The sequence below is a fragment of the Boleophthalmus pectinirostris genome, unplaced genomic scaffold (genome assembly GCF_026225935.1).
Source record: "Boleophthalmus pectinirostris isolate CB_2022bp ecotype Guang Dong unplaced genomic scaffold, ASM2622593v1 HiC_scaffold_20, whole genome shotgun sequence".
In the NCBI taxonomy this organism is placed as follows: domain Eukaryota; kingdom Metazoa; phylum Chordata; class Actinopteri; order Gobiiformes; family Gobiidae; genus Boleophthalmus; species Boleophthalmus pectinirostris.
Window position 1 is genome coordinate 11,170,200 of NW_026571153.1, and position 24,071 is coordinate 11,194,270.

Here is a 24,071-nt window from a genome sequence, read left to right on the forward strand (position 1 = left end):
ATTTCTTGCAACTCCAAGCCCTTTATTGCTTCTAATTGCTTCTTTGGAGCTGATCTGCAAGCTTGGCCCTTGTTCGCTCCAACTCTTTGCGCAGCTTCCTGACCGAAGCGCTGTCCTCCAGGGGTGTTACGTCCTGGACCAGATTTCTCTTCTCAGGGTTGGAGTCTTGGATACTGAGAGACACCAGTTGGGTCTCCTGTGGCTCCTGAACGCCCCCACATCACTGGTGATAAATGCCAAAGGGTTTCAACATTTGATTAGTGTTACTTTCATTTTTTTATATTGCCACGAGGTCTTATCTGTGTAATCTCTCAAGTGCCCAGGTATATTTGGTCTCGTACTGGTTCTCTTACAGCTCAAGATCATTCTAAAGTTATTCAGGTTCATTTCTGTCCTGTTGATGTGACTTTTTTTTAGTAACGATACCTGTTCAAATGGGTTTCTAGTTTAGATTCTAGGTTTATTATCAATTAGTATCTGATTTTCAATACTTTTGCCAACCCTAATAGTTTTCCTGTTTTCACAGTCATAACAGGTGCCATTTGTCAAAGCATATATTATAAAATCCCTTTCTTTCACCGTATTCTCTCTCTCTCTTTATCTTTGACATGTGGCGCACGTCCTGATCGCTCGATGCTTGTTTTGTTCACTGATCTGTCTCAAATCTCTGTCAACCTTCATTTTTCCTCATCTTTCATTAATGCGTTTCTCTGCCACGTCTCCAGATCCCTTCGGTGTAATAATCATTTCTGAGCTCTCGAACCAGGATCCTGTCAGTGTTTTTACGTGTTTGTTTTGATAAGGCCTGAGCGTCAATATCTTAACAACAAAAACGATCAAGGCAGAGGTATGCTGCTCGGAGGAAGACATATTTCTTGGTACAGAACACCACATGTAAATACAATAAAAAAGCAAAAAATAAATATATACAGGTGCAACAATGGTGATGTTTTAGCAAAGATGAATAGACTTATATTTAGGATTTAATGTGCTGTATTGAATATTTTGTAAAGGTGCACTGTGTGATTTCTCTGTTGGAAAGTCTGTCACTGGTGATAGATACACTGATAATGTCATAACGTGGATACCAGAAAAACTATGGAGCATCTGTAGCATATTCATTCTTTTTTTTTTTTTTCCCACTGTTTACATTGCGCTCAATTCCTTTTTTTCCAGCTGTGACCCTACATTCTCTCCCAAAGTCCTAACAAAGTCATGTGTAAATATTGTAATACTGAACAAATTACATCTTGAGTCACCTGGCACTGCACCAATACAAGGAAAACACTGTACTGCAAATACTGCAAAGCTTCTGTATTTTATTAATTTTATATTAATTTGAACTTTTTTTTTTCTTTTAGCTGATATTTGGCACTACCCTAGTCACTGTGTGACCATGTATCATTCCCAGTTTGTCCTCAGTGCTTCAAATTGGTCATTTTGAGCAGATTAATGAGTGAAAATATGCATTTATATCCCAGATAAATACATAAAAAGGTGTTATTATTTTTACAGAAGTGGTAAGTAAGTTTGTAAAGTTCACTATAGCTTAACACATATTTGGTTTGTACTATAGATTTTAAAATTGTAATATTGATATCAGTGACAAAAGTAAGACAAATATTGGATATCGCATTGGCTCCATGTTGGACCATCGCCAATTATTTGTATTTTAATATTAACAAATTTATGAATTAATTTGATCTTATTAGTTCTACTTCTCTGAAATTTATTTCTGCTGACCTTCAGAGCCAGATGTTACTTTACATTTCTATTATGTGCTGCAATTTTATAAAATGTGCTTTACCAATAAACTTTGATTGGATCTCTGAATAGATTACATGAATTAAAATAGAGGAAGAAAGCATGACTAAACTAAATATTGTTTTGTTCTTGTAGGTGATGCAGCACCCCAGTGAAGGAGCTCAGATTTTGGGGCTTCACAGTCAGCTGAAGGACGCGTCTGTCCCTGTGGCAGAGATCCGAGTTTACTCTTTATCGAGTCAACCCATCGACCACGAGGGACCCAAAGCCAAGATGTCCGGTCTGTACTCTTTGGATTTGTATCTAATGAGTGTTGTTACAATTCAAACTCTATTTCAATGATAAGGAATAGATTATCAATTCCGGTACCACAATGATAATAAAAACACTGGACAGACTTGCTTTTATTTTACAGTGTGTGTTTATATTGGTGTAATCCCTCAGTCATCCAGGTAGGTTAGTGGTCCATGGGCGTACACTAGTGATTGTGGTCTTTTGGAATTTAATACTGATACTCGAATAAGTATCTAGCTTCAATAGCAAGACCAATTTGGCTGAACTACATGGGAAAAAATCTAGTTCAGCCCCTTTAACGTTTAATTTACCATCCAAAAGATTATCATCCTATAGCATGTGACCAGTTTCATGAATAAAAAAAAAAAAAAACTTTCCCGCAATCAATCTTGACATAACCAAATGCAATATGGTAGATGAAGTCTCAAAATTATGACCTGGTTTAGTCCTGAAGTGTCTTGTCTTTCCCAGATCGCTCCCCTGACATTGATAACTACTCAGAAGAGGAAGAGGAGAGCTACTCATCAGAGCAGGAGGGCAGTGATGACCCCATCCACGGACAGGTATTCTTACAGGGGCACACACTTAATCTATCTTTCCCTATGATTCATGTTCTTTGAAATGCACGGACCTTCATTCACTGTTCACCTGTACACCACAGTTCACAGCAAATACATTTGTTACATCAATATTAAAGCACCATGTCCAATGTCAGTTCTGATCATAGACCTGTTGTAGTTCTACAGTTCAGGGGCGTAAGTTTGCATAGGACCAATATTTGGGGAAGACAAAATGGTCCCTACCAATATTTGACATTTTATTTTGATAAACAAAAATATAAATGTATTCAGATATATTTCCAAACTCTGTAGTATTGATTTAACTCATTTTAGTTCACATTGTGTTTATTAGACGTTCTGAGATGTGTTCAGTGATAAGACGACAGAGTTACACCTGCCGCTGTTTCATTGGCTGCAACAGAGTGATGTCATTAGTGGGGCCAGGAGCTTAAACTGGGGAAGCGGCAGGACAGAGCCGCACCCGAAGATAGCGGCTTGAGCGGGCGTGAGTGAAGATGGTGCACACTAAACTTTGAAAAACTTTTCAAAAGGAACTTACTTGACTTCATCTTCAATTAAACTTGCCTTATAATGAGTCGCTGCGGAAAAAGCGCGACTATCACCACAAGTGCACCTCCCAAACAGAGCCCTACTCGTGCACTATCAGCAGCCCGACTCTACTGACAATATTCCATGTAGAAGTTTGTAGCAGATTTCCCTTTGCTTGTTGGTGAGGAGACATTTTTCCATGGCTGTTATCTGCTAAATAATCATCTTAGAAGGGCAATAGACACAAACTGTATATTTTTTGAACTGAAAAGCCCTTGCTATACAACCATGTTCAGTTGTGACCGCTGTAGGTTTTGTTAAACAGTAAGAGTGCAGGTTACACACAGTTTCATGCTGCTTCTTTCTAGTTAAACCCCGGGTCACCTGCTCTCTTTGTGTGCGGATTATATGTGCTCCGGAGAAATTGGCGTCCAGTGGTGACACACACAGAGATTAAGAACAGAGACTCCCACACGAGATGAGAGCTGAATTGGGTCACTGCACACCACAAAACCAAATCAATACGCACAGACCTTGAACTATATTTTACTGTTTTTACCTTCTGTGTTTGGCGGTGAGTGGAGAAGTGTCAAGCACAAATAATAAGGAGGGGGGTAATCTGTGTGACTGTCATTTGATCGAGATGACGAGACAGACCAGGACAGACCGAGACTGACCAGGAGAGGACTGAGACCTGGGACCAGGACCAGGACCAGGACCAGGACTGAGACCAGGACCAGACTGGGACTGAAACCGGGACTAAGATAGGGACTGGGACTGGGACTGGGACCGGGACCAGACTAGGACCAGACTAGGACCAGACTAGGACCGGACCGAGACCGAGACCGAGATCGAGACCGAACCAGGACTACACCAGGACTACACCAGGACTACCCAGGACTACCCCAGGACTACCCCAGGACTACCCCAGGACTGAACCAGGTCTAAACTAGGACTGAACCAAGTCTAAACCAGAACTGAAGAAGGACTAAACCAGGTCCCAGTCTCAGTCCCGGTTTCAGTCCCAGTCTGGTCCCGATCTCAGTCCTGGTCTCAGTCCTAGTCCAGTCCCTGTCTCGTCCTGGTCTCAATCCTGGTCCTGATCCCGGTCTCAGTCCGAGTCTCAGTCCTGGTCTGGTCCTGGTCTCAGTCCCGGTCTCAGTTCTGGTCTCAGTTCAGCATCACAGTTTAAGTCACGGAAACAGGAAACGACCTTCATCCGTTTTTTCCATTATTCATTTAAACACAAAATCGAAAACTGAAAAAATAAATCGTTATCTGTTTTTGATTTTGGTTTAAGAGACAAATAATGAAAAAAAAAACAGTTGTTTTCTCATTTTCTTATTTTTGGTTTTATTTTGAAAAACAAATGAATGAATGAAACACGGATTGGGAGTATTTATTTGAGTTGTCATTTCACAAAAACTTCCAGCTCTTCTTCTTCACAAAGGAATACCACAATTGCAATAAAAACACTTCTCTTTTTAGACAGTAGAATCAGTTTGTGTTTGAGTATGGATTTATTTGACAACCCCAATGTGAGTACAAATAATATTACAGTAAACGGTATATTGTTTTGAGTTTTAAAGCATAACTGTAAAAAAAAAAAAATCGCACAAAAAGTGAGTAACTGTGTAATTACCTGAGTAATTCAAGAGCAGAAATGTCATATTTGGTTAACCGAATATAATTATTATCGCAGCCTTTTTACTGTTTCTTTTAACAGACTGTGTGTTTTAGTCTTTTTTTCCTTTTATTGACACTGCACGGATCATAACCCTGAAGTTAGAAAGTGAAATAAAAATTAAAGTAAGAAATCGCTAGCTGAGTAATCCTGTCTAATACTCTGTGAAGTATTGAGCTTAAAGTGAATCACCAGCTTAATTTTGATTTATTATTACCGTGGCGATGACACATTTCCAGGCAATGTGCTGCATAGATGCCCTGCTGATGGCGTTCTTAGTCAGAATGCGTCAGTGGCCAGTGTCTGGAATGAGCCTCGTCACCGGAACGTTCTAAAGAAATGGAAATGTAGGTCAATTACGAATCGGATCAATAAAAGAGCTGCTGTACTTTGAGCTATGGCCTTTAGCTTTATAATGCCTGATCTGTGGTCATAACATGTAGAAATAACATCACGTTTTCATGACGCGTCCAATACAAACGAGCTGGTGACTCTACAAGGCCAAGTTACTGGTCAGATCAGTGGAGAGGCGAGCCCGTTAACTGTAAGAATGCATGTGTAAATCAGTAAATGCAAGATAGAAACATTTATAGGACCTCGTGGATGTGGATCTCCTATTGGAAAAGTGACACAGTGCACCTTTAACTCTTCATCTTTATCTTTGTCTTTTCTCAGTATCTTTTTGATGAAGATGAAGATGTGAGGAAGAAGAAAACCACTAGACGCAAAACCTCAAATGCCGGAATCACCAGAGTAAGACACACCTCTCACACTTCTGTTCACCCGTCTCTCTGTTTATCTACCTCTCTCTCTTTTATTACATCTCCTGTCTTTTCCACTCACTCCGTTTTCCTCTGTTCATGTCCCTCCCCATCTCCCTGTCTCTCTCTCTCTCTGTGTCTGTCTCTTTCTTTCTCTCTGTTTCTCTTTGTCTCTCTGTTTCTGTTTGTCTCCCTCTCTCTCTGTTTCTGTGTCTGTCTCTGTCTTTCTCTGTGTGTGTGCCTCTTTCTCTCTTTGTGTGTCTCTCTGTTTCTGTCTCTCTCTCTCTGTCACTCTGTGTGTGTCTGTCTCTGTGTTTCTCTCTCTGTCTGTATGTCTGTCTCTCTCTCTCTGTCTCTTTCTCTCTCTGTGTGTCTGTCTCTCTCTAAGTCTTTCGCTCTCTCCCTGCATTTTTCTCTCTGTCTCTGTCTGTCTGTCTCTATCTATCTCTCTCTCTCTCTGTGTATGTCTCTCTCTCTCTCTCTGCATCTTTCTCTTTTTGTATGTGTGTCTCTCTCGCTCTCGTTCTCTCTGTCTGTTTCTGTATCTCTCTCTCTGTCTCTCGCTCGCTCTCTCTCTTCCTGTCTCTCTCTCTCGCTCTGTCTATCTTTCTCTCTTGCTCTGTCTCTCTCTCTCTCTCTCTCTGCATCTTTCTCTCTCCCTGTGTCTCTCTCTCTCGTTCTCTAAGTCTGCCTCTTTCTCTCTCTCTGTCTTTCTGTTTGTCTCTCTCGCTCCCTCTCTCTGTCTCTGTTTCTGTCTCTCTCTTGCTCTCTCTCTCTTCCTGTTTCTCTCTCTCTGTCTCTCTCTTTCGCTCTGTCTATCTTTCTCTCTTGCTCTGTCTCTCTGTCTCTGTCTCTCTCTCCTGCATCTTTCTCTCTTTGTGTGTGTCTCTCTCTCTCTCTCGTTCTCTCCGTCTATCTCTCTTTATCTCTCTGTCTCTGTTTGTCTCTTTCAGTCTTTCTCTCTGTCTCTGTTTCTATCGCTCTGTCTGTCTCTCTCTCTCTCTCTTCCAGTCTCTCTCTCTATATATTTCTATCTCTGTCTGTCTCTCTGTCTCTGTCCCTCTGTTTTTTCTTGTCTGTGTTTCTTGCTTGTTTGGTTTGTAATGTAATTTGTGGCAGGGACCTACTTTGAGAAGCCAAAAAAATAAAACCTTTTCAAATAAATGTAATGTTGTCTCGGCTCCCCCCCTCTTTCCCCACCTCTCTCTCCTTTTCTCTCCCTCCTCCCTCCCTCTATCTCTTTGCTCACCTCAGACAACCCATTTATTTCTCTATTCCCTCTGTCATCAGAGCCTCCAGGACAATTTTATGAGATGTGCTCAAATAAATATAGAATTTTACTGTAATTCTGTTATAAAATCAAATGTCTGGCAATGTCATTTAAGAGTCCTGGTCTAGCCCTGGTCTAGCCCTGGTCTAGTCCTGGTCTAGTCCTGGTCTAGTCCTGGTCTAGTCCTGGTCTAGCCCTGGTCTAGCCCTGGTCTAGCCTGGTCTAGCGCTGGTCTAGCGCTGGTCTAGCCCTGGTCTAGCCCTGGTCTAGCCCTGGTCTAGCGCTGGTCTAGCGCTGGTCTAGTGCTGGTCTAGTGCTGTTTTAGTCCTGTTTAATCCTTCTTTAGTCCTGCTTTAGCTCTGCTTTAGTCCTTTTTTTGTTTTTAGTAAATTTTTTTAGTCCTGTTTTATTCCTGTCTTAGTCCTGCTTTAGTTCGGTTTTAGTCCTGCGTTAATCCTGTTTTAGTCCTGCTTTAAACCTGTTTTAGGCCTGTTTTAATCCAGTTTTAGTCCTGCTTTAGTTCTGCTTTAGTCCTGCTTTAGCTCTGCTTTAGTCCTGTTTTTAGTCCTTATTTTTAGTCCAGTTTTAGTCCTGCTTTAGTCCTGTTTTTAGTCCTTTTTTAATCCTGTTTTAATCCTGCTTTAGTCCTGCTGTAGTCCTGCTTTTAGTCATTTTTTAATCCTGTTTTAGTCCTGCTTTAGTCCTGTTTTTATTTCTTTTTTTAATCCTGTTTTAAGCCTGTTTTAGTCCTACTTTAGTCCTGCTTTAGTCCTGTTTTAGTCTTGTTTTAGTCCTAATTCTTAGATCTACTTTAGTCTTTTTTGAATCTGGACTTAGATCTTGTTTATTTTTAGTATGGTCCTGTGTTAGTCCTTCTTTTAGACCTACTTTTAAACCTGATTTAGTCCTGCTTTAGTTCTGGTTTAGTCCTTGTTTTCATGGGTTTCAGTTTACTAGTGTAGGTGATATTTTGAGGACATTTCACTCTTCAAAAGATATATTTTTATTGTTAATCATTATGACAACAGACCTATATTTTTCATCAGTTTGAAACCCATGGTTTGCCCTCGATTAGTCTTTGGATTTTAGCTCCCACCCCTTTCCATTCTTACCTCAGATGCCCTGTCCTTCTCTCTCTTCACCTCCTCTTCGTCATCTCCTCATTCGTCTTTTCCCCTGTAGCACTTTTGCCTTCCTTCCGTTGTATAAATCCATTTCCCCTGTTCTTGACAGGTAATTCAGGCCAATTTGTGCGACAAAAACAACGCATACAAACACTGGATTGACACACAGACACTTCTAGGTGAACATATATTGGCACTAGAGAAGCACAGTCATGTTTAAATTACAGAGACTGGATTTTGACCGAAGAATATAGATTAGTGTTTGGTTTGAAACAGCAAGATGATCCATTGTCCTTTATCCTATCCAATCCATCTTTATCTGTAAAGCACATTTTATAAACAAGACAGTTTCCAAAGTGCTTTTTACATTTTACTTAAAAAATAAATAAATAAATAAATCAGCAGAATTGTGTTCCAGCCAAAAGGAAACTAATAGAATCAATCAATAAAATAATAATAATAAAATCAATGAACAAAAATAATAAAATCAATACATAAAAGCAGTACTAAAAAAATTAACTAGATAAAACAATGAATAAATAAATACATACATAAAATAATAAAAAATAAAATTACATAAAAAAAATAATCAAATAAAAATGTATAAATAATATTAAATTAAAAAACATATAATAAAAATACATAAAATTAAATAAAATAAAAAATTTAATGAAAAAATTTAATGAAAAAAAAAAAAAAAAAGACAGAGGACCACACAACTCACATGGTATTAAAAGCCAGAGAATAAAAGTGGGTTCTGTTCGGACGTGGAGGGGCAGAATGTTCCAGAGTTTATGGCCTATCCTATCCATGTTGCTGTTGCCATAGCGATTAGCAATTTATAACAAAGTCTTTTAGCTTTTGAATGGAAAAAGTCCTCAAAATATAACAAGAAGCTGAAACCCACGAATACCTTAACCTTTCACGTAGTCCAGTGATTTAACGATAATAGGGAGCGTTAATTAAAGATGCACTATGTAACTTTTCTTTTGGAAGCTCTGCCACTTGCATGCCCAGAATTTTCCACAGCATGGCATAAATGTATTTGTCTCCATGTGATCAAGGTATTTATTTCACCTGTAATAGAATAACTTTAATGCCATTCTGTCAAATATTTACGGCAAAGCAACAACATCTCCATGGACACGTTAACATTTTGCACCACCACCATCAGAAAAAATACATAGTGCAGCTTTAAGATTCGCTCATAAAGTTGCTACGCTGTCCAAAATCAAAGCGCTTGCGTTTGAGCGTGGACCTTGACCTATAGTCAGAGTGGAGTTGTTTAGTGTTTGTTTTGTGTTGAAAGCGTGAAATGTCAAGTGGATGCAGTGTTGATGATAAGAGGGCTGTTTAATTTAGGACTGAAAGCAGAGCCCAAGCACAAGGTAAATAATGTGGGATTAATTATTAGAGTATAAATTGTGTTCAAGTCATCATTTTAGATGGAGGGCAGCGGCCTTTGGAACTCTATGGGAGATTTTCCAAACTTAAGATCCACAAATGTTGAAGCTTTTTATTCTAAATTAAAGTTAAATTAATCCTATGTTAAGTCCTTTCAATTTACAAAAATTTTACAGTATTGTGAAAAAATAATTTAAGTTTTATTGTTTATTTATAAATGATAATGACAGAGAAGACATTCAGCTGTGTGCCAGGTTTTGTTTCATGTGGATAGGCAGAGGCATTCGGGCTGGATATCATCAAGAAGCTGCTGATACGATACATAACTCGATACATAGGCCACAATACGATACATATCTCGATACATAGGCCATGATAAGATACATATCTCGATACATAGGCTACGATAGGATACATACCTCGATACATAGGCCACAATACATATCTCGATACATAAGCAACGATACGATACATATCTTGATACATAGGCCACGGTACGATACAATTCTCAATACATAGGCCACGATACATATCTTGATACATAGGCCACGATATGATACATATCTCGATACATAGGCCACGATATGATACATATCTCGATACATAGGCCACTATACGATACATATCTCGATACATAGGCCACGATACGATACACACCCTGATACCTAGGCCATGATGCGATACATATCTCAGTACAGTGCACTTTTGATTTGATACGATATATATTTCAAACCAATTTGACACAGCTCAATAAAAAATAAAGGCTAAATCATGGCTGTGATACTAAGAGTCTTTGTTAAACCACTTCTTGTGCAAAATTCATATGAAATGTCAAATGTGTTACATAAATGAGTTTCCTTCCTCTAAACAAGCAACAAAACTGTAGCGCTGTAACAAAACAATTTAGTAAATACATAAAAAAATACTCTCGGCGATATACTGATACAGCAGCCCATGATATCGATACTGTATCATCACATTAAGCAATATGATATATTTATTATTTCAGTATTTTTGCACACCCCTAATAGGCATTGCAGATATCAACTAGAAACCAGGTAAAAAAAAAAAAAAATCTGTTATCTGACCATTAATCCCATTTAATCCTCTTTTTTTCCAAGGCATTTTCTGGAAAAGAGGATTAAACTTGGCATTTAAGTTATTGATATGTAAATTTCATCTTAAATGTAGCATAGTTTTTGTAAGATTGTACACATACAATTAACACACGTAATGACAGAACTCCGTAATACAATACTCGGGACAATTTAAAACAATTTATTGCTCTGAAATAGACTCTTCTCTCTCTCCGTTAGCTAAGATAATGTTTAGTCATTAGTGTCATAAAAGTGCACTGTCAACTCACTATCTCCCTTTGCCATAATACGAACATACGGCTTTTCATTAGGTAAATATAAACATCTGCACATTCATTTAAACAGGCTTCATAACGATGATTTACTAGTCCCATTGCACACACTCCTTGCGATAGTTTATTTCTGCGCAGATAACAATTTTGCTTCATATGACGGAGCGCCCACTGCTGTATCCATTAACTGCTGTTGTTTTGAGTCGTGATGCGTGAAAAGCCAACAGGGGAGAAATGGCTTCCTATCTCCTCTCCTCATCTCCTCGTTTCCTTAGTTTTTCTCTTCTCCTCCTCCTCTCCTTCCCTCACTGACAGTAACATTTTTCAGACATGAGCTCTCATCCGTCCTTTAATTGGCTAATGCGCCGTCTTTGTTTTTTGTGATTGGTAATTTATTGTTTTCGTAGTCAAGCAAGTCAGAATGGAAAATTGCTTTCAACATACCACATAAAAACAAGACAAACTAATAAAATAAAACTGAAACATTAGAAAATAGCTACATTAAATAAAGACTAATTAATTAAAATACAAATTATTAGGGCAGAGGTAAGGGTATTATATATTCTTTGTATTCTATGGCCCAATACTAATCTATATTCATCAATCAAAACCCAGGCCCTGTAATTTAAACATGTCTGTGCAGCTCATGTCTCAATATACGCTTCCAGAAGTGGCTGTGTATGTATTTAGTGAAGTGTTTATAGTGTGCTCCTCTCCTCATTTCCTCGTCTCCTCATCTCCTCGTCTCCTCTCTCCTCTTCTTCTTCCCTCACTGACAATAACATTTTTCAGATTTGAGCATCCATCTTCCCTCCAGCGTTTCATAAATTGTTCCTCTGTGCTCCCTCCAGCAACCCAAAATCAAAGAGAAGTTTGTGGCCCTGCTCAAACGCTTTAAAGTCACAGACGAGGTGGGTTTTGCATGTTTTTCCTCAACTTTTCCTGTATTTTTTTTCCCACAGTCATGAAATATTTCCTCACACCATAAATGTCAGCCACAATATTATGACCACAAGTAGAAAAATCTGTATATCATTCGTTCATTCATTTTTCAGAATAAAACCAAAGATGAGAAAATGAAAAAGCAACTATTTTCTTCATTATTTGTCTCCAAAACCTGGTCACGGTCTGGTCACGGTTTGGTCATGGTTTGGTCACGGTCTGGTCACGGTCTCAGTCCTAAACCAGGACTGAACCAGGACTGAACCAGGACTGAACCAGGACTGAACCAGGAACCAGGAGTGTTGGGATGGGTCCGAAAGTGCGCCCGAGTAGACTGTCAGGTGGTCAGGAAACCGAGACCAGACCAGGACCAGAAACCAGTTTAAACCTGGTTTAGTCCTGGTTCAATTCTGGTTTAGACCTAGTTTAGTCCTGTTTTACTTTTAGTTCTATTTCAGTCCTGGTTTGGTGCAGCATCGCAGTTTAAGTCACAGAAACGGGAAATGGCCGTTATCCGTTTTTTTTTTTCCATTATTCATTTAAACACAAAATCGAAAACTGAAAAAACAAATCGTTATCTTTTTTACACAAATAATTGAGAAAATAGTTGTTTTTTCATTTTCTTATTTTTGGTTTTATTTTGAAAAATGAATGAATGAATGATACACCGATTAGAATAGCTCATCAGACTTGAGTTGTCTCTGCACTGGGGATGCAACTAACAATTGAAAGTTGACAATTTAGTTCTCAACTACCCTTAAAAAGTATATATATATATATATATTTTTTTAATCACCCTTTTTAAAAATATCTATTTTAAGGTGGTCTATTTCAAATATTCACATTCATTTAACATAAATTAAAAAGAAAATTTGACATCTGATCTGCATCTTATTATGTTTAGTCGAATTTTTTTCTATTAACTAATTGAAAAGCTTGTAGAAAGACTTAATCATATTGCCTATTTGCATTTTAAACAGATTTTTTTTTGAAAGAAGAGAAGCCACACAGAAGCAACTACTAAGTACTAATGATCTGAACCAATCTGAGGTGTTGTTAAGTGAAAACATAACACGCAGACCGTTGTTTCTCTATAATGGTTCAACATCACAGAGAGGGAAAGGGCAGTAACCTCTCGTGCCCTTTTAACCTCTCAGTGGTCTTAATGTAATGGCTGATCCGAGTAAATTCATTGTTTTTTCTGTGGTGCAGAAAAGTGTGTGGGAGTGTAGCTCTTCTGGCAGCTCTGGGAGAAACATTGTAGATAAAAATAGCGCAGAAGTATGTGTGTGTTTAGATTCTCCTGGAGGGAATCCAATGTAAAAGACTGTTCACACATTCACACTATCAACGAAGAAGAGGAGGATTTCTACTATCTCTCTGCAAAATGGAGAGATTAAAAAATAGCTTGAATTTCAGTTTGATATTGGGTAAAGTATTAGCCAAGTCTCCAGTATTTTTTATATAAATAATAGTAATATATTCAGGAGGTCTAAGCGTCTAAGTTTGTCTTTTACTGTGGCAAAAACGCACAAGGTTAGAGGCAAGGTTTGAAAATACTGAGCATAAAATTTCTTCTGAATTTTTAGCTTTTCTTTTCTTTTTTTCTTTTTAAATAATTGCATGACAGTTATTGATGTATATCCTGCTCGGACCTAAAGAAAAAAAGTGTATTGCAAGTTTTTTGTGATTTTCTCTATATTTGGAGGTAAATGAACTCTTTAGCATTTTAGTTCATTTTATTTTTATTTATAATTTTATAACATGTCCTCTGTAATGTACACTGGGGACATTTTGGTTTTAAATCAGTGCAAAGTTAACCTAACAAAACATCTTTTTTGTTGACTCTGACAAGCTTCGACAGTCCCCTCAAAAAGTTTTTAGGCTCCCTTTTAATTTCTAAATTTTTTGTCATATTGCAGCCACAAACTAACTCCTTTTGAGTAAATTTTTTTTATCCTGGACATGATAATACTGTACCCTATAATCCCCCCGCCTTATTTCAGCAGAGTCCTAGTCCCCCATTAACAGTCTGTCTCAAAACACTTAAAAGACAGACTGATTAACTCAATGTCCACTGTAAAGGACACAAATGAAGTGGGCCGGGTCTCAGGAGGCTATTTGTACTGAAATAAATAATAGCAAAAATGTTCGGCCAGATACTATTGTGAAATACATTAAACATAAGGTCACTGCGTACAACAATATTTAATTTGGATAAATATATAAATATCTAAATGGGGTTTATCTGCCAACTATTGCAATTGTGAAAATCAAAATTAAATTCACAGTTTTTAACAAATCCAGGAGCTTTTACAGTTATGAAATGCCTGAACTGCTATATTTGTAGGTCTTTTGCGGGTAATATTTGGGGGATCAATAATAAAGATTCAAAGTATTGTATTTTTTAATGTGGAAATGTATTTGTTTATCCATTCATATTGACCAGGCCTAGTGTAAAACCACATCTCTGTCGTGTTTGTGCCTTAGGTGGGCTTTGGCTTGGAGCACGTGTCCCGGGAGCAGATCCAGGAGGTGGAGGAGGATCTGGACGAGCTTTACGACAGTCTGGAGATGTACAACCCCAGCGACAGTGGACCTGAGATGGAGGAGACGGACAGCATCATGAGCACACCCAAACCCAAGCTCAGGTACAAAGAATACATCATGGTATTAAACTAGCAATAAAGAGCGCACTCTACTGGTGATGAGGAGTATTGCAACTGAGTTAGTCGAGACTAGGGATAAAACAGTCTGTGATTTTGCTTTGGAATAAAAGAGAAAAATCTAGTGTGAATCCTTATGTTTTCAGAAACGTGCAGTTACACATAAATATGCTCCGTCACTTCAATCTTATGTATATTTTTATGAATTCAAAATTGCCACTGTGGTTTTCGTTCACACTATTGCTTGCTTTTCGTTATATCTATAGGCACTGAAAAAAGTTTTATTGCAATCTTGCTTCATTTCGATTTTTCTATTTTGTTATTTCTGAATTAAATGGAATAAATATGATTAAAAATAATTTACTTTTGTGTGCACCTGTGAATGGAAAGTAACCCTTTTGTTAATGTGTTTGTACATGATCTACAGTTGTGTTTATGAGCTGTCCTTGATTTTAGATAATTTATTAACTGTTTCTGATCAACATAAAAGTACAGAATAAATGTAATTTTCTCTTTCAAACTTATCAAAACTAAACATGTTCCAAATAAAAAGTAAAAACTCCTGACCTACAAACTTTGACCACCCAAAGTAGCCAATTAATCTGGCAAACATAAGAAAACAAATTAAAATCAAAACATTTTCTTTTTTTTCCCCACCAGTTTTAAACAGCAAATAAAATGTTTTGAAGATCAGGGGCACAGGGGCATTTATTTTCTTTTAACATGTGCCTGATGTGAATAAATAAATTTTAAGTGCGTGTTTGTTTTTCAGTGAAGTCACAGATAAAATTTTAATTTATTGTTTTTTTTTTTCAGGCCGTTCTTTGAGGGAATGTCACAGTCCAGTTCTCAGACGGAGATCGCCAGTTTGAACAGCAAAGGCAGTCTGGGCCGGGACACGTTCAGCCCTGTGAGTAGCTCCTCGCTCAGGAATACTCAGCGTCAGCAGGAAGAACAATGATTTGGGCTCAGGAGCTTTAGCGGCACTCAAAAGCCCGAACCATCTCAAGTATTTTAACCAAGGACTACAAAAGAATCGCTCTGTCAGGGATTTTGTATTATGGTAAAAAATTATAAAAAAAAAAAAAACTGTGACATTGCTAATTTTTGCTCCATAAACTTATGATCAAACCCCAAGGCCACATCTGTGCGATAGGGATTCAACAATACTGAATATATCACTAAATTATGCAGTACGACTCTCACAATACAAACACATGAGTGACTCAATATAAACATGTCACATTAATCATGCTGTGTTTGCAGATAGAGTTAGAAAGGCCCAACTCTGCTGTATTTGAACAGAGAAGAGATGATGTAATGTACCGTATTTTCCGGGCTATTAGACGTGTTCTTAAGCCTCCAACTCCATCAAAAAACGACTGCGCGTCCCACAATCCAGAGCGCCCTATGCACGAATCCACTCGGGTGTCCCAGCACGACTTCAGTAAACTACACAGTCGCACCACCCGCAGCGCACGCAAACAAGCACGGAGCAGACAGCGACCGCGCGGCGAAAAACACCCGCAGCTACACTCATCACTCCACGTGGATGAGGAACGGAACGGAGGAACGAACCGAAAAAGCGAGTGCAATGTGCCACTTCTTGCCACAACTGAACAACTGAGTCACTGCGAACACGCCGACAATCCAGCGGTCCCAGACAGCACCCTCCCTACACGCCACAACTGAACAAAACCCAGAGTCACCGTGAACACACCAAACAAAGTCCCACTGACCCATCGAACACTTGTGTTTCGTTTAAAGTCCAGTGTGGCTTATTTGTGAAAAAGGTTCGAAAATAGACCATTTAATGACAGTGCACCTTATAATCCAGAGCGCCTAATAGCCCAGAAAATACGGTAGATGGTTTTGTTTATTGACAATTACTAATACAAATTTTAGAGGTAACAGTTTTTTTTTCTTTTAATGAGGTCTAAAACATATTGGAATCGTATAGATATTATGACATATTTATCATGGTATGTATTGAATCATGAGAAAATTGTATGACTGCCCCCCTGGATCCAAATTTATCCCTCAGTACTTGATATTCTGTTCAAAAGTAACGGCACATATAAAATATAAAAGTAAATATAGTCTTATACGTATATTTTTACAACAATATTGAATTAGATGGAGACAGCCAAAGAAATACATTTTACAGTGAGTTATGTGTTAATTTGTATAGATTTTGTTATTGTTTTCTTGTTTATACATTTGCACCGACTACAGCCTATTATTCCCCAATAACATTTATTACTGCATGAATCATTTTGAGTTCAGGGAAGAGCCATGACTCTGTCTCTAATGTGGTAAATATCCACATTCTCAGCGGTGGCAGCTTTGAATGTAAAATATCAGAGCATGTTTCCTCTTAATGGAGCAGAAATCCAATGGCTCTTTGACTGTCGCCATCTGTTCAATACAAGAGCCTCTCATCAGTCTGAGCTGTCTGTGCCGTGGTCTGTGTGTCCCATTGAAATGACTCTTTCAATTACTGTCTAGACAGATCCACATCCTGGCCCAGTAATGATCTTTCTTTATTGATGGGTGTAACTTAAAAGTAAACATAGATTAGTTAATTAGATAATATAAGACATGATTTTAGTTTTGTTCTAAATATTATTATTATTATTATTATTATTATTACAGGTAGCATCTATGGCTGAACATTACAAAATAATACCCTCATTAATACTACTTAAGCATTTTAATTAGTGTTAATCATTGTTGATAAATTATTAACATAATATATATAGAATTAAGATGTAAAAATCTAAAAGGTTGGAGAATCATTAAATTCTTCACTGAAATGCTCAAGTTAAAAGTTGGTCATCTTTTATGTTCATGTAGCATTGTTTTTGTTTATTATATTTCCTTGTCTCTCCAGCAGGGGGAGCAGCCTCCAATAGAGAAAATGAAAACTTCAAGAAGTCGTAACTTAGAGGAGGCTCTGTCAGAGACCGATACTTTGGTAAGAAAACAGAAAGTTTTAGTAGTTCTTAGTTGTAAATATAATATGGATAATAGATGAGTGACTTTATTTCTTTATTGTTCAGGACTTGACGGATCAGGAGATGTACGCAGAGGTGGGGCCTTGTATAACTGTGTCTGTGGCCGAAAAACCCTGTAACACGCCAATGAAGACAAGCAAGAATGAAAAACAGACCATGCCCTCACCAAGGTAACACTAAAGCTCAAACTTTATTTTCTTAAAGCTAGAATATATCTTATATTTTAGACAGACACTTACTTTTAATGGGGGAGGATGTGTGTTTTTGGCATCTCTGTGCGTCCACTCTTGGCTGCTGTTAATAAAATGACTTTCATTTGAGTAATGGTGGTTTTTGAAATGCATTTCTGAGACAATTTCAGATTTTATGCAGCAACTCTGTTTTAACTGTCCAAGGACAAGCCAGTTAACTGCAAATAAATAACAGTTTGGATCAAGAGAATGATATAAAAAAATGTACGACCACAATTCTTTGCAGTTTTATTGAAGTCAACATGAAGGAAAATGTGTAAATATACTGTATATATTGCAATAAATATTGTTATTGATACATTTACTGTGTATCCATGACACATATGGTGACAATATTGTACCATGAGATTTGGATGTTGTTGCATGTATTTTCACATCAACAAAATGTGACCCTGTGCTTAAACCTTTTACACCTAATACTTATTTGATGTGTATTTTCTGTGTGTGTTTGTGTGTGTGTGTGTGTTAGGTTGGATGGAGGTCACACACCCAAAACGAAGCGCAGTGGCACCACTCCTCTGAAGGAGAGACAGTTGTCCAAACCTCTGAGTGAACGAGCCAACAGCTCCGACTCCGAGAGGTCCCCAGAACTCGGACACACCACTCCAGTAAGAGGCCACAAATACGTCTACTAAGTTCTTCTTTCTTAGTTTGGGCTAAATATTTCATCAAAGACATGAACATATTTATTTGGTACCTTTAATATTATCACAAATGATTATAGAAGAATATATAAAAGCTCTACTTAGTCTGAAAATGTTATGGCATTGACTGGAATGTTACACAGCATGATATTAAGCTTTAAGTAGTAGTAAATTAGCCACCAGGTCAAGTTACTACTTTTTTTAAAGCAATAAAATACCTACAATTGAATAAATGAAATGCAGTAATGCCGTACTGTGTAATGTTTTATCCAAAGCAATTACATTTCCAAGGAGACAAGCAAATAGTGGACCCCCTACCAGAGAAGTTACATAATGGACCTTTAATAGAACTGAGTTATGGGTTATTGCAAACACGTCAAACTCAAATTTGGCTCGCCATATAATTATATTTGGCCCGCAAGATCATATCAAAGATGCATTAAAGCTGGCCCGTCGGCTACAGATAGACTATAGAGACATTATTTATTTAAAATTTTGTAATTACTTTATATTATGCTTGTTCTGGATTCAATGTTTAAGTAAAACTATTATTAAACATGCATGTCGTTGAAATTTTTCAATAAATACGAGTCGCAGTTTTTTATTTTTTCCCACTGTGAATTTGAGTTTGACAGCCCAGGATTATTGACTTAGATCTATTTTACCTGTAAATTACTGATACAGATGTTGTTTTTTTTGTCTATCGATCTTTTAGTCTATGTAAATGAATGAGAAAATAGTATGTAGCTCCAGATTATACTTGCAGATGTGTATTAATTGTGTGTATGGTAATCCTACACAGGCTTTGAATGAGTTTGAAATGAGTCTTGTCTCAAAGTAGAAGCTCTCTTGTAGCTCTGATTATCTACTCTGTCTGATTCACTCTAAATGAATAATACATAACTATGACTCATCTGAACAGGGCACGAAAACTCTGAGCTTATTTATATCGAGAATATCTTATGTAAATACATTACTGTGTTTTCAGATGACAAAACAACCTCTTTTATATAATTTTCTATTTTATGTTTAGTCCTAAATCATGTTCAACTGAGATGGTAAAATTATTAATATGCAGATAGCAAAATAATGAACTGTTTGCTGATTTTATTGTAACTACTTTGTGACGCTATAATGACCCAATTCAACAAAATATAGTAATTGCTGTTTTATTTGATTTTTAATTTCATTTGTTTAGGTTCTGAGGAAAGCAATGTACGATCAACTAAACCAAATACTCGTGACAGACTCCGCACTCCCCGAGAGTCTCATTTTGGTCAACTGCACCGACTGGCAAGGACAGGTACCTATAATTACATTTTCTGATAATACAATACCTTATTAGAGCTGCACAATATGGGTAAAATAAAATGCAGGATTTGACAGTGTAGGATGTAGATTTTAGGAACAGTTAAATCGTTTTCACAGTATTTAAATCAAAACTTTAAACGCCTTTTTAAACTTTAAATTAAACCAAAAACAAATGAAGACTTGGACAAGAATTTGAACTATATTAAGAAAAAAATCGAGGTCTTTAGTGTTATTGCCACATTTATTTACTTTCCTTTTTAACTGATGCTGTTTTAAATATTTCGTGCCTCCCTCGTATGTCTGTATGTTATATAATATTTGCCTGTGTTGATCCGTGTTGTGTTTTGACAGTATGTTACAGAGCAGCTCCAAACACAGAGGCAGCCCGTGGTCAGCACATGCTCTGCTGCGGAGATCCAGGCCGTGCTCTCAGCGGTCCTCATCAGAATACAGAAATTGTAAGTTTAAAATTTTTATAATATCTCAAGTAAATAAATAAAAAGTGTTGAAGTCTAAAGAAAAATGAGTATAGTATAGAATAGATTACAAAAATAGTTGTAGTATAGCATAGTGCCCTACAGAATACCAAAAAAACTTCTACTACTATTCTCTATATATGTTCACTTGTATATCTAAAACAGGTGTGTTGAGGAGCCAAATATTCTACTCAAATTACTTCAAAATATTATTAAGTTGAAATACAAATTAGCAGGGGTGTAACAGTACATGTATTCGGACATTCGGTTCGGTGCAGCTCTGTGCTCGAGTAAATTCGCCATTTCGCCACTACATGTGCAGCTACACGAAGGCTCGGCTCTTTAATATTCACAAGGGAGCTCGTCACTGATTGGGGTGGCAGAGTTTCCCGCAGGCAGTGCTTTATATTTAGGGCAGCTACGACTACGTCCCACCGAACCATGTGAATCCTCACAAAACTACAGTTGTTGCTCCCCATTCCTCACTTTTGCCTTTCGCTGACACAGAATCTCTGTGAAAGTGTATTTTCAACTGCACGACACGATAACTTCCAGCAGATCTGCACTTACTGCAGACAATGTGGACAATGTGGACAAGTTGGTTTTTCTGGCCAGAAATATGAAGATTGAGTAAAACTTCATGTAGGAGCTGTTAGTGCTGCGCTTTACTGTTTGAAAAGTTTTGTTTACTGTTTACAAAGAATGTATTTTTTATAATATTTCATACATTTGTTGCTTATTTGAGAATATTTTATTTAACTTATTAGTATTACCAAGCAGCAATTTGCATTTAATACATTTTTCCAGTTTGTATAATTTTAAAACAAATGTTGGTTTAATAAACACACAAATAAACAACAAGCAAATGGTTTTGCATTTTGTTCCCATACTGTACCAAAAATGAACCGAAACGTGACTTCAAAACCGAGTTACGTACTGAACCATGATTTTTGTGTACCGCTACACCCCTACAAATCAGTGGTCTAAGAAATGACTTGGGTAAGAGTAATGTATTTGGGAAAACTACTGCTCAATTCAAATTTAATTGTGTGGGCATTACAGATTTAAATTAACAGACAATGAAACGATGCACAATGTATATTTTTATATGATATAATAAACATGGAAAATAAACTAAATCATAAATAAAGCAGCGGTGCGAGAAAAAGAAATGTTCAATTAATTTCATATTGTCAACTTTTGTCACTTCTAAGACTCATAATGGAAAGTAACCAAAACCTTTATTTGAGTAAGAGTACCTTACCCTTTATTCTGTAAAATGTAGTTTTTGTACCATATTTAAATTATTTTGATTTCACTTGGACAGGAAATATCTTGGTATAATAACTCTCCTATCACAGAATAACAGAAACCTAAAAAGCTTAAATTTACCTCCAGGCTTTTTTAGTTTATTTGCTTCTTGGCTGTGAGTGCACGTCATTTGCATACATATCTTCTACCATTTCAAAGCTCACTCTTTTTTAAATGAGAACAACACCTTCTGTTAGTAATAGTCTGCCATTTATTCTCAGTGACTCATCCAGTTTGTCCTCTCTCTGCCCGCTCCTCTGCTTAGTTTGACCCTGTTCCTGCTCCCTTGTTCTGCATACTTTATTGTGGGTTGTTGTATGACATTTCAAAGGTTATATGTGGAAAAATATGCTAATATGTTCTTATTCCTCTTCTCTAGCTGTAACTGTAACTCGTCAATGCCCAGAGCGGTTAAAGTGGCAGTGGTGGGCAGCCAGAATTACTTGGGGGCCATTTTGCAGTTCTTCGTGACGCAACTTGCAAACAAGACGTCCGATTGGCTCAACCACATGCGCTTCCTGGTCGTGCCGCTGGGTAAGAAACAAGCTCCCTATAAACAGTTTTATTATTTCAAACCCAAGAGTGGAAAAGTTATTGGAGACAATGAACATTATCGTAAAGGCAAGGCAAGCAAATTTATTTGTATAGCACAATTCGTACACAAAGTAATTTACAGAATAAGAAATACATTAAAATCACAATACAAACAAACCAAAACATAAATAATCGTCATAAAATTAAAAAGAGAGAGAGACATTAAATGAGAAAGAATGTGGAATGAAAACCTTTCAGCATATGCACAGCTAAACAAGACTGTGTTGAAGCCCCACTGTGTATTATTTTTAGTTTATCTATAGGCTACGTTTACACATGGCCGGGTATGCTGAGAAACTAATATTTCCTTCCCTCCATTTCCTAAATAACATTGTGCACACACAGTATCATTTTCAAAGAAGTTTTCGTTTACATCAACCCGCAATAAATACGTCATCCAGCACCATCTTAACTACGCCAAGCCTATGGGTGGCACCTCGATTAGTTTCCAACCTGTAGCATTTATTTCATTGCAGAAAAACGTGCATTACTGAGCAGGGTTGCAAAATTGCTGCCCTCCGAGCCCTCATTCATCTCTGGTCATGGATATGAAACATTAGCTGTGTACACAAATGCAAACAAATGAAAAGTGTTTGCACCAGAAGAAATGCGGTTGCTGCTCTGAATGCTTCCATCATCAACATCAGACCAAAAGGGAAACATTGGTTGTACTTTTGGTGCGTCAGCTCCTAAAACTCACATTTACCTCACTTTATACGCAAACGCCAAACTGGAGTTTTCCAGAATCTCCACTCTAGCCGGAGTTTTTAGAAATTTTCGTTTTCAGAGGTGAATTCGAGTTTGCGTGTGAAAGATGGGCACAAATGAAGGGAAATGTCTCAGTTTTTAAAAATACCCATGTACGTGTAAACTGGGCCATAATCTTCCACAGTATGACATAAAACATCTCTGTCTCCATGGGCAATATTCCTGAAGCATGGTTTTAATTTTCTATTTCCTCTGAATCATGCAGGTGAGGTGCCTCCTCTATAAAGTCATGCAGCGCTGCGTTAAACTAAATATCTTGTGTCCTGTAAGAAAATAAATATACCTTATGACTTAAACATTAATTAATTTTTCTTCAGGGTCCCATCCCGTTGCAAAGCATCTGGGAGCCCTCGACAACCGTTACAGCTCCTCATTTCTGGACGGCTCCTGGAGAGACGTGTTCAGCCGCACAGAGCCACCTCAGACTGGTACAAGACTCTTGTTCTGATAGATTCATATCTACAGTGTATAGATTTATGTATATTGTTGTTAAATGTTGTGTTATGAATGATTTGGTGTTGTCTTTGTTCAGACCAGTTGGATGTAGCGGGGAGAATAGCTCAGTACATCAGTGGAGCCACAGTGACTCATCAGTTGCCCATCGCAGAGGCTATGCTCACCTGCAAACACCGGACGTAAGTTTTAAAACAAAGTACTTTATTATGAAGTGAAATCAACAGGGACTAAATCATGATTCAGTTCAAAATATACTAATATCTGCTCTTTCTCTGTTAGGCGAGAAGAAGACTCTTACCACAAGTTTATTCCATTTATTGGGGTAAGCAAGTACTTTTGTGTTTTCTATTTCTAAATTCTGTACTTCATTTTCTGATATTTTGCTCTGCTACTTTCTCAGGTGGTGAAGGTTGGACTTATAGAATCGGGTCCCTCTCCAACAGGTCAGTGTACACAAACACACAAAACAACAAAATTCTTCTAATGACCTTGGCTTTGATTTATTTCGTCCATCCTTTTCTTGTACAGGAGACACAGAGGAGGGTGTTGCGGTGAGTCTGGCTGTTCCGTCCACGTCACCCCCCTCCCACGGCTCTCCCACTGGGATGATCAAAGAGGCAGCCACACCCCCCTCTTCTCCTTCGATGGGCAGTGTCCTCACGGTACAGGGGTAAGCACCACTCACACTCAATTAAAACGCTGTTGAAGTAAGTGGATTTGGTCAGGTTATGCGTCCAATTCGGTTTTATGTGATATTTAAAGGCGCACTATGTATGACCTGTAAAGCGTCTTTGAGTGTCCAGGAAAGCGCTGTATCAAACTGATGCATTATATTTGTCATGTACCTTTTCTGGTG

General features: G+C 37.6%; 1 protein-coding gene across 2 annotated transcripts in view; it reads left to right on the forward strand.

Annotated features, from left to right (window-relative positions):
• LOC110170778 (phosphofurin acidic cluster sorting protein 1) overlaps nucleotides 1-24,071 on the forward strand; it is a 100,096-nt gene that overhangs the window by 68,623 nt on the left and 7,402 nt on the right. The window contains exons 5-21 of one of the 2 annotated variants that reach the window (XM_020936476.2): nucleotides 1,900-2,044; nucleotides 2,530-2,621; nucleotides 5,527-5,604; nucleotides 11,631-11,690; nucleotides 14,212-14,372; nucleotides 15,204-15,297; nucleotides 17,281-17,364; nucleotides 17,450-17,574; nucleotides 18,125-18,263; nucleotides 19,498-19,602; nucleotides 19,962-20,068; nucleotides 21,777-21,931; nucleotides 23,077-23,187; nucleotides 23,292-23,394; nucleotides 23,495-23,537; nucleotides 23,616-23,658; nucleotides 23,744-23,885. In XM_020936476.2, the coding sequence (XP_020792135.1) occupies nucleotides 1,900-2,044; nucleotides 2,530-2,621; nucleotides 5,527-5,604; nucleotides 11,631-11,690; nucleotides 14,212-14,372; nucleotides 15,204-15,297; nucleotides 17,281-17,364; nucleotides 17,450-17,574; nucleotides 18,125-18,263; nucleotides 19,498-19,602; nucleotides 19,962-20,068; nucleotides 21,777-21,931; nucleotides 23,077-23,187; nucleotides 23,292-23,394; nucleotides 23,495-23,537; nucleotides 23,616-23,658; nucleotides 23,744-23,885 (1,787 nt within the window). The remainder of the gene's footprint in view (nucleotides 1-1,899; nucleotides 2,045-2,529; nucleotides 2,622-5,526; nucleotides 5,605-11,630; nucleotides 11,691-14,211; nucleotides 14,373-15,203; nucleotides 15,298-17,280; nucleotides 17,365-17,449; nucleotides 17,575-18,124; nucleotides 18,264-19,497; nucleotides 19,603-19,961; nucleotides 20,069-21,776; nucleotides 21,932-23,076; nucleotides 23,188-23,291; nucleotides 23,395-23,494; nucleotides 23,538-23,615; nucleotides 23,659-23,743; nucleotides 23,886-24,071) is intronic. The other variant, XM_055156714.1, reaches the window with a different exon arrangement.